The sequence below is a fragment of the Carcharodon carcharias genome, chromosome 33 (assembly GCF_017639515.1).
Source record: "Carcharodon carcharias isolate sCarCar2 chromosome 33, sCarCar2.pri, whole genome shotgun sequence".
Classification (NCBI taxonomy): Eukaryota; Metazoa; Chordata; class Chondrichthyes; order Lamniformes; family Lamnidae; genus Carcharodon; species Carcharodon carcharias.
This window is the reverse complement of record NC_054499.1, coordinates 16,059,631-16,075,942: the sequence shown is the minus strand read 5'-3', so window position 1 is coordinate 16,075,942 and position 16,312 is coordinate 16,059,631. Positions and strand designations below refer to the sequence as shown.

General features: G+C 47.6%; 1 protein-coding gene across 1 annotated transcript in view; it reads right to left on the bottom strand.

The window, feature by feature from the left end:
- The window catches only part of LOC121272293 (cohesin subunit SA-2-like), an 88,338-nt gene extending 73,308 nt beyond the window's left edge, over positions 1 to 15,030 (bottom strand). The window contains exons 1-5 of the mRNA XM_041178870.1: positions 14,859 to 15,030; positions 9,228 to 9,327; positions 6,314 to 6,439; positions 5,477 to 5,614; positions 200 to 337 (exon numbers count right to left, since the gene is read on the bottom strand). Coding sequence (XP_041034804.1) covers positions 200 to 337; positions 5,477 to 5,614; positions 6,314 to 6,439; positions 9,228 to 9,327; positions 14,859 to 15,022 — 666 coding nt within the window. The 5' untranslated portion in view covers positions 15,023 to 15,030. The remainder of the gene's footprint in view (positions 1 to 199; positions 338 to 5,476; positions 5,615 to 6,313; positions 6,440 to 9,227; positions 9,328 to 14,858) is intronic.
- Between the last annotated feature and the right edge of the window lie 1,282 nt (positions 15,031 to 16,312).

Genomic DNA, 16,312 nt, shown 5'->3' with positions numbered 1-16,312 from the left:
TAGCTAAGTTTCCTGACTCTCCACCCAATCCAGCTGCCTTGACTTTGTTCCCACTCTGACGACACTCCCCCTAATCCTTCTATAATCACATGGTGCTGTACTTAAGCCAAGTCAAAGGCAATTACGTAACCTCTGTGACAAATGGGGAAGTGGTAGGCTCAGTTCCAGATGCCAGTCTTCACCCAACTCCAACACTCACCTGTGCCACACTTTTCGGCTGCCTGGTGCTCACTGACAGGTTACTCGCTTCCTGATCACTATCCAGGTGCATCGGAGCATTCTCTTTCCCCGCCTTCTGGTTACTCTGTGCCAGCACTCGCCTTGGTCTCCTGGAGATCTGCCAACACAGTGCGGGGGGGATGTGAGTATACACGGGAAACAGCGAGCACATCCGTGGAGGAGGATGCAAGCCATTTACAAAAGGCAGTACACAAATAGGCCATTCAGCCCACCTAGTCCATGCTGGTATTTACACTCCACATGAGCCACCTCCCCCCACTATCTCCTCCCCCCTCCTCCATCAACATATCCTTTGATACACTTCTCCCTCAAATGCTCATCTCGCTTCCCCTTAAGTGCTTCTATGCTACTCATCTCAACCATTCCCTGTGGTAGCGAGTTCCACAGTCGCATCATTAGTTCAAAAAGTTTTTCCTGAATTTCTTATTGGATTGTGCAGTGACAATCTTGCATACATGGCCCCTTGTTTCATCCCACCACAAACAAAAACATCTTCTCCACATCTACTCTATCAGGTCACCCCTGTCTCAATTTTTCTAGAAAAGAGGGCCAGTCTGTTCAGTCCATTCTGATAGGTAAAGCTTCACATTCTAGTAAATCATTTTTGAGCCTTCTGCAGTACCTCTATTTCTTTTTCATGCAGTCTAACCAAAAAGAAACAAGAAAGGTTTGACATAATTTCTCAGCTTTTTAATTCCATTTCTCTAGAAATTAATTCCATTGCTTTCATAGAACGGTGACAACACAGAGGGCCGTTCAGCCCCTCAAGTCCATGCTTGCTTTCTGCAAGGTCAATTTAGGTCCCACTTACGTGCCCTTCCCCTCCAAGACCTACAATTTCTTTCCTCCTTGGGTGCTTATCAAATCCCACCTAGAAGGACATACGCACAGACACATGGGAACGCCACCACCTAGAAGGTCCCCCCGCAAGCCACACATCATCCTGATTTGGAAATACATCGCCATTCTTTCACTGTCTCAGGATCAAAATCTTGGAACTCCCTCCCTAACAGCACTGTGGGTGCACCTACACCACATGTGCTGCAATGGTTCAAGAAGGCGGCTCCCCACCACCTTCTCAAGGGCAAATAGGGAGGGGTAACAAATGCTGGTCTAGCCAACAACACCACGAACAGATTTTTTAAAAAACTCCTCTTCAAAGCCATGATTCAGTCTGCCTCCACCGCTCTCTCCCAGGCAGTGCATTCGAGATTCTAACCATTCGCTGCGTAAAAAAAAGGATTTCTTCACATCACCTCTGGTTCTGTGTCGATCACATTAAATCGATGTCCTCTGGTTCTCAACCCTTCTGACAAGGGGAACAGTTTCTTTCTGCTCTGTTCAAAATCATAAGGGATTTAGACGACCTGCCAAATCTCCTCTCAACCTTCTCTGCTCCAAGGAGAACAGCCCCAGCTTCTCCAATCTATCCACGTAACTGAAAAGTCCCTCAGCCCTGGAACTCTTCTCACAAATCTTTCTTGTACTCTCTCTAAAACCTTCACATCCCTCCTAAAGCGCAGTGCCTAGAATTGGGCACAGTACTCCAGCTGATGTCAAACCAGTACATTGAAAAAGGATCATTTATAAAGCCTCTATTTTTAAAGTCCAGAATCCAATCTGCCTTAGCATCTGCACACTCAACCTGCTCTGCCACCTTCAGGTGCACAAATACCCCAGATCCCTCTGCCCCTACTTCCTTTAAGAATTGTGTCCATTATATTGCCTCTCCTCATTCTCCCCACCAAAATGCATCACTTCTCACTCTCCACATCAAATTTCATCTGCCACTTGTCTGCCTATTCCACTATCCCGTTGAACCATAGAAAAGATACAGCGCAGAGAGGCCATTCAGCCCATCGTGTGCGCGCCAGCCATAAAAAGAGGAAAAAAGAAACTAGCTGCTCATGTTTAATCCAGCCTCTAGTCCGTAGCCTTCCAGGTTACAGCACTTTAGGTGCCGATCCAGGTACCTTGTAAATGAGTTGAGCATTTCAGCCTCAACCACCAATTAAGGCCGTGAATTCCAGATGCCCACCAGCCTGTGTGAAAAAGTTTTTCCTTCTGTCCCCTCTAATCCTTCTACCAATCACCTTAAATCTATGCCCCCTGGTAATTGACCCCCCCAGCTCAGGGAAAAAGGTCTTTCCTGTCTACCCTATTTAGGCCCCTCAATTTTGTACAACTCAATTAGGTCACCCCTCAGCCTCAACCCATCTACATAGATCTCTTGAAGTCTGTCACTATCTTTCTCACTGTTCACTATAACTGTGCCATCTGCCAATTCTGAAATTGTGCCCAATACATAGATCAAGAAAAGCAGTGCTCCCAGTACTGACCCCCACCCCCCGGAGAACTCCACTTGCTTCCTTCAGTCCGAGAAACAATCATGCAACCATTTTTTGAGGTGATAACAGACAGCGTAGACATTAGTAATGCAGGAGATGTAATTTATCTGGATTTTCAAAAAGGCCATCGATAAGGTGTCTCATGATATACTAATGAACAAGGTGAGAGAGTGTGGAGTGAAGGACAAGTGGCAGAATGGATTGCTAGCTAGCTTCATGACAGCAAGCAGAGAATGGGTGTAAAGGGTTGCAGGGGGAGTCAATACTGAGAGGAGGACTGCAACCAATTGCAGGACACTAATAAACTTGCAGAAAGGACAAATAATAGGCAAAGGAAGTACAACACAGATAAATGTGTGGGAGTACATTTCAGTAGGAAGAGTATGGAGGTCAACAATTTTAGATCATGAACTCTCTCCTCCATCCCCACCCCCTTTCCGATCCCCCATTTTTCCAATAATTTATATAGATTTTCCTTTACCCACCTATTTATATTATTTTTAAATGTATTTCCATCCTTTGTTTTATCTCTACCTTTTAGCCTATTTCAATCCCTTCCCCCCACCCCCACTACGGCTATCTGTACCTTGCTCGTCCTGCTTTCTACCCTTAATGTCACCTATTAGCACATTCCTTAGATAATATCACCACCTTCAACACCTTTGTCTAGGACATCTTTTGGCTATCTCCACCTATCACTGGCCCTCTATCCAGCTCTACTGGTCCCATCCCCCCTTAAACCAACTTTTCTTTCACCTCTTTTCTATTTTTCCTTAGTTCTGTTGAAGAGTCATACGGACTGGAAACTTTAAATGTGTTCCTCTCCACAGATGCTGTCAGACCTGCTGAGTTTTTCCATGTATTTTTATTTTTGTTTTGGATTTCAAGCATCCACAGTTTTTTGCTTTTATATTATGGAGGTCACTTATTACTTGGAAGGTGCAAGCCTAGGTGGGGTAGAGGAACAATCACTTAAGGTTGTGCCACAGTTTAGCAAGACCAAAATACAAAAATCAAACTCAACCTTCAACTTAAAGGATATGGGGCATTGCATGGCACACAAGCACAAGCACCCGCACCCACACTCACAACTGTTAGTGTATAGAAATGGCCAGCCACTACTGGTGAATGAGTGCGATCATTGAAACAGAGGGGGAGCCAAGGGTCAGAGCGAGATTGAAACAGAGGGGGAGCCGAGGGTCAGAGCGAGATTGAAACAGAGGGGGAGCCGAGGGTCAGAGCGAGATTGAAACAGAGGGGGAGCCGAGGGTCAGAGGAGATTTAAACAGAGGGGGAGCCGAGGGTCAGAGCGAGATTTAAACAGAGGGGGAGCCGAGGGTCAGAGCGAGATTTAAACAGAGGGGGAGCCGAGGGTCAGAGCGAGATTTAAACAGAGGGGGAGCCGAGGGTCAGAGCGAGATTTAAACAGAGGGGGAGCCGAGGGTCAAAGCGAGATTTAAACAGAGGGGGAGCCGAGGGTCAGAGCGAGATTTAAACAGAGGGGGAGCCGAGGGTCAGAGCGAGATTTAAACAGAGAGGGAGCCGAGGGTCAGAGCGAGATTTAAACAGAGGGGGAGCCGAGGGTCAGAGCGAGATTTAAACAGAGCGGGAGCCGAGGGTCAGAGCGAGATTTAAACAGAGCGGGAGCCGAGGGTCAGAGCGAGATTTAAACAGAGCGGGAGCCGAGGGTCAGAGCGAGATTTAAACAGAGCGGGAGCCGAGGGTCAGAGCGAGATTTAAACAGAGCGGGAGCCGAGGGTCAGAGCGAGATTTAAACAGAGCGGGAGCCGAGAGTCAGAGATTTAAACAGAGCGGGAGCCGAGAGTCAGAGATTTAAACAGAGCGGGAGCCGAGAGTCAGAGATTTAAACAGAGCGGGAGCCGAGAGTCAGAGATTTAAACAGAGCGGGAGCCGAGAGTCAGAGATTTAAACAGAGCGGGAGCCGAGAGTCAGAGATTTAAACAGAGCGGGAGCCGAGAGTCAGAGATTTAAACAGAGCGGGAGCCGAGAGTCAGAGATTTAAACAGAGCGGGAGCCGAGAGTCAGAGATTTAAACAGAGCGGGAGCCGAGAGTCAGAGATTTAAACAGAGCGGGAGCCGAGAGTCAGAGATTTAAACAGAGCGGGAGCCGAGAGTCAGAGATTTAAACAGAGCGGGAGCCGAGAGTCAGAGATTTAAACAGAGCGGGAGCCGAGAGTCAGAGATTTAAACAGAGCGGGAGCCGAGAGTCAGAGATTTAAACAGAGCGGGAGCCGAGAGTCAGAGATTTAAACAGAGCGGGAGCCGAGAGTCAGAGATTTAAAGAGAGCGAGATCCGTAAGCGGAGATTTAAATAGAACGGGAGCCATGAGCAGAGGTTTAAATACAGCAGGCATAAAGCTGGTGTCAGTACACCCACAGAGCTATTAGGGAGAGTGCTCCAGGATTTTGACTCAGTGACAGTAAAAAAACAGTGATATAATTCTATGTCAGGTTTGTGTGTGGCTTTAAGGTGGTGATGTTCCCATGTGCCTGTTGCCCTTGTCTTTCTGGTTGGTAAAGGTTGTGGGTTTAGAAGGCGCTGTCGAAGGAAACTTGGCAAGCTCCTGCTTTGCATCTTATAAATGGTATGCTGGTTCCACTTGCCCATGCTGGAGCAGTGAATGGTTAAGGTTTAACTTGCTGCTTATGAGGGTGATGGAAGCAGGGCGATGAATAATTTCAAAGAAAGATGGGCACTTGGGAAAAGTAAGCATGCAGGGCTAAGCTGATAGAGTGGGGGGAGTGGGAATGATTGGATTGCTCTACAAAGAGGCAGCATGTTTGCGATGGGCTGAATAGCCTCCACTGTGTTGTAACGATTCTATCTCAAGGGTCAAAGTCTCACCTCCTGTCACTCTGACACTCACCTGTGTCGTGTTTTTAGACCGTGTGGTGTTCACAGACAGGTTACTGGCTTCCTGATCACTGTCCAGCCACGTTGTACCTGCCTCTTTCCCCAAGTTCTGGTTACTCTCTGCCAACACTCGTCTCGGTCTTCTGGAAGGCTGGCAACACATTGGGAGGGTTTGAATATACATGAAAGGCAGCAAGCACATACACACAGGAAGAAGCGATATATACAGATAGAATTAGGTTCCACTCTGAGGCCCTACAATGCTCCCCATCACCAAATGTTAGCCAAAGGACAACTGATGCCACCTGAATCACACTCTCAAACCAAATCATTTACAAAAGGAATGGGAGGAAGAAAATAGGGAATAAACACCATTATCAGCAGCAGCAGCAGCTAGGGAACAGTGGTAGGGATGTAAATCTGGTTCGGAAGCAGCATCTGTAAGAGACAATATCAGCATGGTGTACTGCGGCTCAGTGAGAAGTACTGTCGTCGGGAGTCAGAACATTGAGAGACTGGAGAGGGAGTGCTGCACTGTCAGAGCGGCTGCCTTTCCAATGAGACATCTTCCAGCTTACGTGGATGTACAAAGTCCCATGGCTGTTATTTGAAAGGAAATAGAGTTCTTCAGCATCCTTCAACCAACGGTTTCGCTGGTTATCACATATTGCTGGCAATAGGTGCTTGGTCTGCAGAAACCCCATGTCATATTTTCTAGGAAACAACAGTATCCTAAGGTTAGAAGTGCCTTAATTTGATGGGAAGTGTTTTTGAGAGCTCAGAGCCCACTGATGGGGGTTTCAAAGTGCAAGTGTTTCACTGAAGCCTGCGCCGAGCTACTAACACTCACCTGTGGGGCACTCTTAGCCAGGCTCACTGACTCAGCTACAGGACTGGCTTTTTGCTGTTTAGCAGGATTCCTCTTCTGCGCAGCCACTTTCTTCTCCACCAGCACAGGCCTTGGTCTCTTGGGCTGCTGCAAACACATCAGGACAACAAGCAGAATGTCACCACAGGATATTTACCTAGCTGTCTCTGTAACAGCACCCACCTTAGCTTGTCCACTGCTCAAAGCCTTGTCCATGCTTCAGTCACCTCCAGCTTGACCGTTTCAACACTCCCCTGGCCACATTCCCACTTTCCAACCCCAAACCGGAAGCTCATCCAAAACTCTGCTGCCTCTATGCGAGCTTGCACCCCATTCCAGTCACCCATCAGCCCTGTACACACTGACCAGTGGTCACAGGAACCGCCAGACAGCAAGAGACCCGAGTCTGCCCAGTTTTCCCTTTACAATCCTGATATTTGCATAACCCAACAAGGCAGTTTTTCTTTTGGTTGTACAGAACTGGACAACAGTTTGGACTATCGATCAGACAATATTTGCTAAATAATCCTCAGGGCTAAGGATTACACTGACATCCAATTTTAAGTCAGCCAGGCTCGCAATGTGGCACATTTGTGTATACAGGAAGCTACATATATTAATACAGCTCCCTGTTCTTTGCTGACAGAAAGGACATGTGCACACATTGCGCCTGTTTCAGCTAAACAAAATAAGTGACAGCCATTCCCTGGTTCTTTCCTCAGGGTAATGCAATCAGAGTCAAGCCGCCTGATTTAAATTTCAAACAATGCTTCGCAGTTTACTGTCAGTCACCATCAACTGGTGCAATCTCCATGACAATGCCTCTACTAATCAGAGTCCACTTGCCAATCAGCACTCTCTTCTCATACAGTAGCAAATTTGTTGTGCCCTTTGGATTTGTATTCTTGCAACAAGACAGTTGCTGATTACAGTGATCAATGGCTGTCCTGGGAGTGTTTGATGGGGAAAGTGTAGACGGAGCTTTACTCTGTATCCAACCCCGTGTTGTACCTGTCCTGGGAGTGTTTTGATAAAGACAATGTAGAGGGAGCTTTACTCTGTATCTAATCCCGTGCTGTACCTGTCCTGGGACTGTTTGATGGGGACAGTGTAGAGGGAGCTTTACTCTGTATCTAACCCCGTGCTGTACCTGTCCTGGGAGTGTTTGATGGGGACAGTGTAGAGGGAACTTTACTCTGTATCTAACCCCGTGCTGTACCTGTCCTGGGAGTGTTTGATGGGGACAGTGTAGAGGGAGCTTTACTCTGTATCTAACCCCATGCTTTACCTGCTTTGGGAGTATTTGATGGATGGCAATATTAGAAATGCAAGTCCCTTTAAGAGTAAACCAAGGCAAGCTTCAGGGTGAATTGAGAGCAGATGATGCTCATTAATGCCTGTACTTAAGAGCTGGACTTTTCCTCTGTAAAGGGGGTGGTTTTTGCTTCCGGACAAGGAAAGGATTCAGAAGGGAATAGTGGAAACTGGTATTTGTACTGAACTATAGGTTGGCAATAAAACAGTTGTGATTCACACAATGTCTTCTGCTGCCAGATTTGGTTAATGGATATCCACCTATTAGACAATGGGTCAGTGTAGAGGGAGCCGTACTCAGTCTAACCCCGTGCTGTACCTGCCCTGGGAGTGTTTGATGGGGGACAGTGTAGAGGGAGCTTTACTCTGTATCTAACCCCGTGCTGTACCTGTCCTGGGAGTGTTTGATGGGCACAATGTAGAGGGAGCTTTACTCTGTATCTAACCCCATGCTGTACCTGCCCTGGGAGTGTTTGATGGGGACAGTGTAGAGGGAGCTTTACTCTGTATCTAACCCCGTGCTGTACCTGCCCTGAGAGTGTTTGATGGGGACAGTGCAGTGGGAGCTTTACTCTGTACCTAACCCCGTGCTGTACCTGCCCTGAGAGTGTTTGATGGGGATGACGTAGGATGAATTTTACTCTGTATTTGATCTGCACCGTATCCCCAGTGATGAACCTGCTCCCTCTCTCTGTACTTGGCTTTTCCCTGCTTGGCGATGTTCTTAATCATATCACTAAACTCCACGGTAGGACATGGAATCTATAAAAAGAACGTAGCTTGTGGTTTTGACTCGTGTGGGCTATCCAACCAGAACAGTATACACAATTTCAATACTAAAGCTTCAATAAAAGCTCAGTCTATCAAGCTTTGGTAGCAGGGCTGGTCAGGAAACAGTCTGTGATTCTCAAACTGCTGAACTATGGCAGGTGTCTTTGTGCCTTTTTTTTTTCACAACGGAGTTAGACAGCCTTGTCAGGAAAAGAAAAGGAAGGCATATTATGGAGGCTTCAAAAGCAGCCTCAAGAGCTGAGGGAAAAACAGATCTGTGTCCGTCAGTGACCCCAAGACTTGAAAATCACTGGCTAACAACCAAAACACTCCATAACTGAATGATTACCCACTTTAGTGAGCTGAATCAAGTTCTGAAGAACATCAGAAAGTGAGAATCTGCAAATCCCCGCCCCCCCCCCACCCCAAACTTAGCACATGGTGATGGAACTCGAACTGTATTAAAGGCAATGACGTTTGAATTTCAGTACTGCAGTCAGGGAGAAAGAGAGAGGGGTGGTCTGACCAATTACTGAAGCCTACAACCAACCACTCATGGGTGATTTGTAGGTACAATCTTCTTCTAACTCCATATTTCTGTGTTTTCGATTGCTCGACAAAGTACTGGAGGTTCGGCTTTGCAAAAAGGTAGCAAAGGCTTTTGAGGGCTAACTGAAGCTTTAATGTCTCGTCCCATTTATTTCTGTAATTCTCAGGTCAGAACTCTTAAACCGGTTAGAACCGTGAAAAACCTTGCACAACACCGACACAGAGCTGAAAGCGCCCAGTTACCACCAGGTACCACACCTACCGGGGCACTGCGTGGAGCTGGGGCCATCTGTTTCCTCCCTTTCTTCAAGGTCTCCTCAAAATCACTCCCGCTGTCCGACTCCGATTCACTCGTTTCGTCGCTAGGAGAAAGCAGGAGGCGTGTTAGATCCCGAGGGATTGCTGTGCAGAGATAGTGCCCTAAACACCCGCTCCAGATAGAGGGGAAGGTGCAGAGATAGGAGGTGAGATGTGGGATTGGTAGATCACCTAGCTTTCAGTGTTTCTACGCAGTGTTTCTGTCCATGACCCAGCCTCCATTACTTTCTGGGGAAGTGAATTACACATGCCAACACTCCTCACAGGAAAAGGTTCCTCACTTCCATCTTAAACTGTGTTCCCTAATTCTGGCCTCCCTCTCAAGAGGAAACATTCTCCTGCTATTCACCCTCTCAAGTCCCCTCAGGATACGCGGCAATAAGATCACCTCTCATTCTTCTAAACTCCAATAAGTATAGGCCCAGCCTGCTCAACCTTTCCTCATAAGATCAGCCCTTTATCCCGGGAATGAGTCAAGTGAGCCTTCTCTGAACTTCTCCTAACGCAATTATATCCTTTTTAAATAAGACAACCAAAACTCTACAAAGTTTTTGTTCAAGATTTCCAGCATCCACAATATTTCGCTTTTATCTTAGTGTTTAATTTGACTGCCACCTCTCTTCAAGGAATGTCTACCTTGAAGAAGTATTGCTCTTCTCTCCGACAGGATATCCGCCTATCTCTTTTGCCTTGTGCACCTTCATTGCTTTACACCTTTTGGCAATCTCCACCTATCACTGGCCCTCTATCCAGCTCTACCTGTCCCATCCACCCCCACTTAAACCAGCTTATATTTCACCTCTTTTCTATTTTTCCTTAGTTCTGATGAAGAGTCATTCGGACTCGAAACATTAACGGTGTCCCTCTCCGCAGATCCTGTCAGACCTGCTGAGTTTTTCCAGGTATTTTTGTTTTTGTTCTAGATTTCCAGCATCCTCAGTATTTTGCTTTTATCTACAAAGTACTCCACGTGTGGTCTCACCAAGGCTGCAGCTGCCGTAAAACTTCCCTACTTTTATATTCCATTCCCCCTTGCAATAAATGCCAACGCTCCATTTCCTAAACACTTGCCGTACCGGCATACTAACTTTGTGATTTATGTACCAGGACACCCGATCCCTCTGTCACTGAGTTCTGCAATCTCACCCCATTTAACTAGTACACTGCTTTTCTATTCTGTCTGCCAAGTGGACTTTTCCCACATTATACTCCATCTGCCAAATTTTTGCCCACGCACTTAACCAATCAATATCCCTTTGCAGACTTGACAACTTACATTCCCACCTATCTTGGCATCATCAACAAATTCAGTTATCATCCATTCGGTCCCTTTATCTATGTCATTGATATAGATTGTAAATAGTTGAGACCTCATCACTGAACCCTGTGGCACACCATTTATCCCTACTCTCTGTTTCCTATTAGCTAACCAATCCTTTATCCATGTTAATATGTTACTACTTACACCACGAGTTATTGTGGCACTTTATCGAATGCCTTTTGGAAACCCAAATACACCATATTTGCAGGCTCCCCTTTATCCTCATCGCTTGTTACTTCCTCAAAAACACTAATACATTAGTGAAACACAGCTTCCTTTTCATAAAACCATGTTGACTCTGCCTGACAGTATGATTTTCTAAGTATCCTGTAATAACCTACTTAATAATAGATTCTGCCATTTTCGCTACGTCAGATGTTAGGCTAACTGGCCTAGAATTTCCTGCTTTCTGTCTCCCTCCTTTTTTGAATAAAGGTGATACATTTGATATTTTCCAATCTGCAGGGACCCTTCCAGAATCTACAGACTTTTGGAAGATTATAATCAATGCATCTACTATCTCTGCAGCCAATTCTTTTAAGATCCTGGGATGCAAGCCATCAGGTCCTGGGGGCTTGTCAACCTTCAGGTCTAATAGCATGCCCCAGTACGTTTTTTCCTGGTGATGGTGATTGCTTTAAGTTCCTCCGTTCCTTCCTTTCACTTGTTGATTTCCAAGTATCTTTGGGAGATATTCTAGCTCTTCTACAGGGAAGACAAACACAAAATACCTGCTCAACGCCACTATATATTTTTAAAATGTATCCATTCATGGGATGTGGGTATTGCTGGCTAGGCCAGCTTTTAAGGCCCATCCCTAAATACCCTTGAGGTGGTGACAGTGAGCGGCCTTTTTGAATTGCTGCAGTCCCTGTGGTGTAGGTACACTCTCAGTGCTGTTAGGGAGGGAGTTCCAGGATTTTGACCCAGTGACAGTGAAAGAATGGCGATATAGTTCCAAATCAGGGTGGTGTGTGGCTTTGAGGGGAACTTGCAGGCTGTGGTGTTCCCATGCTGCCCTTGTCCTTGTGGGTTTGGAAGGTGGTGTCTGAGCAGTCTTGGTGATTTGCTGCAGTGCATCTTGCAGATGGTACACACTGCTGCCACTGTGCATCGGTGGTGGAGGGAGTGAATGTAGAAGATTGTGGATGTGGTGCCAATCAAGCAGACTGCTTTGTCCTGGATGGTGTCGAGCTTCTTGAGTGTTGTTGGAGCTACACTCATCCAGGCAAGCGGGGAGTATTCCATCACACTGCTGACTTGGGCCTTGTAGATGGTAAACAAACTTTATGGAGTCAAAGGTGAGTTACCCTGTCTTGTGTATCCCCTCGTTTTCCATGATCAATTCCCCAGACTCACTCTCAAGAGGACCAACACTAGCTTTAGTTACTCTTTTCCTTTTTAAATACTTGTAGAAACTTATACTATCTGTTTTTATATTACTAGCTAGCTTTCGCTCATACTCTCTCCCTCTTCATAAATTTTTTAGTCATTCCTTGCTGGTTCTTAATATGTGACAATCTTCAGACGTGCCACAAATCTTTGCAGATTTGTACACTGTTTCTTTCAACTTGATACTATTCAGCCATGGGTGATGCATCCTTCTCAAAGAGTCTTTCTTTCTCACTGGAATAAATCTTTGCTGAGTTATTAAATATCTCAAAAGTCTGCCACTGCCTCCCTACTGTCCTACCTTATAACCCAGTCTCCCAGTTCACGTTAGCTAGCTCCGCCTTCATACTCTTATAATTAGCTTTATTTAGGTTTGAAACACTCACCCTTCTCCCCTTCAAATTTAACATGTAATTCTATCACGTTATGGTTGCTGTCACCTAGAGTCTCCTTTACCATGAGGTTACTGATTAATCCTGTTTCATTACCAGGTCTAGAATAGCCTGCTCCCTGGTTGGCTCTAGAAAGTATTACTTTAAGAAATTGTCCCAAATACAATCTATGAGCTAAAAACAGAAAAAGCTGGAAAAACTCAGCAGGTCTGGCAGCATCTGTGGGGGGAGAAACAGAGTTAACTTTTCCAGTCCGTATGACTCTTTTTCTGATTCCCAGCATCTGCAGTCATTTGCTTTTACACTCTATGAACTCATGTTCCAGGCTACCTTTGCCAAGCTGATACTCCAAATCTATATGTAGATTAAAGTCACACATGATTATCACGGTACCATTCTTATATGCCCCATTTATTTCTTCCTGTATACACTGTGCTACTGTGTAACTACTGTTCGGGGGCCAATAGATTACTCCCACAAGTGACCTCCTACTTATCCTGTTTCTTATTTCTACACAAACTGATTCTAAGTCTTGCTCTTTCAAGCCAAGATCATCTCTTATCACCCTACTAACTACATCTTTAATTAACAGAGCTAACCCACCGCCTTTTCCGAGTTTGCTGTCTTTTTGATATTTAGGCCCAGCCTTGGTCACCCTGCAACCATGTCTCACATTTATTTTAATCTGTGCTAACAATTCATCTATTTTGTTCCAAATGCTGCACACATTCAGATACAGAGCTTTTAACTCTGTCTTTTTACCAATTTTTTTGCAATCTTTGGCTGTATCTGCTAGTGCACTCTTAAGTTTGTATTCTCAGTCTCTTCTTGCCACACTCTGGTTATCTTTACCAAAATCACTTCCCTAGTCTTGTAACTCAGTGTTACCCTTTGATTCACCACATTTCCTCTCGCATGACTCCCTTCCCCCACGATTTAGTTTTTCGACTTGCCAGGACGCTGTTCCCAGCATTGTTCAGTTGAAGATTGCTCCAACAGTACAGCTCCTATTTTTCCCCAGTACTAGTGCCAGTGCCCCATGCCAGAAACCCAGTTCTCCCACACCAATCTTTGAGCCACGCATTCATCTCTCTAATCTTATTTGCCCAATGTCAGCTGGTTCATAGCTCAGGTAATAATCCAGAGGTTATTACTTCGGAGATTCTGCTTTTCACTTTGGCCCCTAGTTGCTCACAATCCCTAAGCAGATCCTCTCTCCTAGTCCTATCTATGTCATTGGTACCCATGTAGATCACGACAATTGGATTCCCTTCCCACTACAAGTTCTTCTCCAGCCTCGAGCATTTGTCCTGAACCTTGGCACCAGGGAGCAACAAAGCCTTTGGGGCTCTCGCTCTCGACTGCAGAGAACTGTGTCTATTCCCCTGACTACAGTCCCTTACAACATTCCTATTTAGGCCCCCTCCCTCTAGCTAGTGATAATAAAAACAGACAGTATAAGTTTCTACAAGTATTTAAAAAGGAAAAGAGTAACTAAAGCTAGTGTTGGTCCTCTTGAGTGTGAGCCTGGGGAATTGATCATGGAAAACGAGGGAATAAACAAGTCAGGGTAACTCACCTTCTGACTCCATAAAGTCTGTCCACCATCTACAATGCACAAGTCAGGAACGTGATGTAATACTCTCCACTTCCCTGGATGAGTGCAGCTCCAACACTCAAGAAGCTCAACACCAACCAGGACAAAGCAGCCCACTTGACTGGCACCACATCCACCATCTTCTACATTCCCTTCCATCACCGACGCACAGTGGCAGCAGCGCGTACCATCCACAAGATGCACTGCAGCCACCCAAATGGCTTCCTGCATGTGCCACGGTGCCATGATCAGTGGGTGACAGGGCAATGGGACTTGCTGCAAATTAAGACATGGGGGCAGAGTTTTGGATGACCTCAAGTTCCTGGAGGGTAAAATGTGAGAGACGAGCCAGGAGTGTGCTGGGATTGTCGAGTCTAGGGGTAACGAAGGCATGAATGAGGGGTTCAGCAGCAGATGAGCTGAGACTGGGCAATGTCGGGCGATCTTAGTAACAGTACGAATATGAGCTGAGAAGTTCATCTCAGGGTCAAATGCGACACCAAGGCTGTGAACAGACCGCTTTAATCTCAGACTGCTTTTAATCTCAGACTGCTGCAAGGGATGGAAGCTGGTAGAGAGAGAACGGAGTTTGGAGCAAAGACCGAAAACAACGGCTTGTCTCCCAGTAAAATAACCAGTGCAGTGATGGATACCAGGACTCCTTCCTCCAACAGTGCCAGAGGATCTTTGCCATTCACCTGAATAGGCTGATGGGTTTAACAATGACAGTGGAGAAATCCTGAGCAGTAGACTGAGGCTGACTGGGAGCTCCAACACCCAGAAATCGGGAATTCACCGTTTCCAGGAGGAGCTCAGGGTGACTGCTTAAACCCAGATATTTCCTCCACCCTCCCAAGGGCATTGGCCACTTACTCAGAGTCTGAATCCTGTCCAACCAGCAGCTCTGCCACCTCCTCCCTACGGAAATAGGTTGGGCTGGAATACTGCGACCTCGGGAGCCCAGGAACACTCGCCGGAGACATGGACACCCCCCTCTCAGAGCTGGGGGGCGTTTTCTTCGACCTCAACACCGGCATGACTGCGAGAGCTGCAAAATAAAGAGAAACCCAGAATCACAGAACGAGGACAGGGAGGTCAGCTTCTGTCCATCTGTCACATCCTGCCTCGGTTAACTCTCTCTCCCTTCCACACTCCTGTTCTACTTCCATATCTGTTTCTGCCCTCCCTCCCCACCTCTCTGTCTCTCCCTCCGTCTCCGGCTCTCTCCCTCTGTCTCCGGCTCTCTCCCTCTGTCTCCGGCTCTCTCCCTCTGTCTCCGGCTCTCTCCCTCTGTCTCCGGCTCTCTCCCTCCGCCACTCCCTCCCCACCTATCTCCTTCCCTCCTCCCTGACTCAGCCTCCCTCCTGCCTCATCTGCCTCCATGCCCCTGGCCTCGCCCTCCCTCCCTCCCACTCACTCTCTCCCACACCCCATTGTGTCAACCCCCTCCCCGTTTCCCACTCCCCCCGTCTCCCCTCACCTGCCTCAGCCTCCCTCCACCCTCCTCACCCTCTCTATCCCCACCTTCTCCCTCTGTCACCCACCCATCTCCGCCATTCCCTCTGTTGCGCCCCTCTCCACCCCCCCACCTCTCCCTCTGCCCCCCCACCTCTCCCTCTGCCCCCCTCACCTCTCCCTCTCTCTCTGCCCCCCCTCTCTCTCTCTGCCCCCCCTCTCTCTCTCTCTGCCCCCCCTCTCTCTCTCTCTGCCCCCCCTCTCTCTCTCTCTGCCCCCCTCTCTCTCTCTGCCCCCCTCTCTCTCCCTCTCTCTGCCCCCCTCTCTCTCCCTCTCTCTGCCCCCCTCTCTCTCCCTCTCTCTGCCCCCCTCTCTCTCCCTCTCTCTGCCCCCCTCTCTCTCCCTCTCTCTGCCCCCCTCTCTCTCCCTCTCTCTGCCCCCCTCTCTCTCCCTCTCTCTGCCCCCCTCTCTCTCCCTCTCTCTGCCCCCCTCTCTCTCCCTCTCTCTGCCCCCCTCTCTCTCCCTCTCTCTGCCCCCCTCTCTCTCCCTCTCTCTGCCCCCCTCTCTCTCCCTCTCTCTGCCCCCCTCTCTCTCCCTCTCTCTGCCCCCCTCTCTCTCCCTCTCTCTGCCCCCCTCTCTCTCCTCTCTCTGCCCCCCTCTCTCTCCCTCTCTCTGCCCCCCTCTCTCTCCCTCTCTCTGCCCCCCTCTCTCTCTCTCTCTCTCTGCCCCCCTCTCTCTCCCTCTCTCTGCCCCCTCTCTCTCTCTCTCTGCCCCCCTCTCTCTCTCTCTCTCTCTCTGCCCCCCTCTCTCTCTCTCTCTCTCTCTGCCCCCCCTCTCTCTCTCTCTCTCTCTGCCCCCCCTCTCTCTCTCTC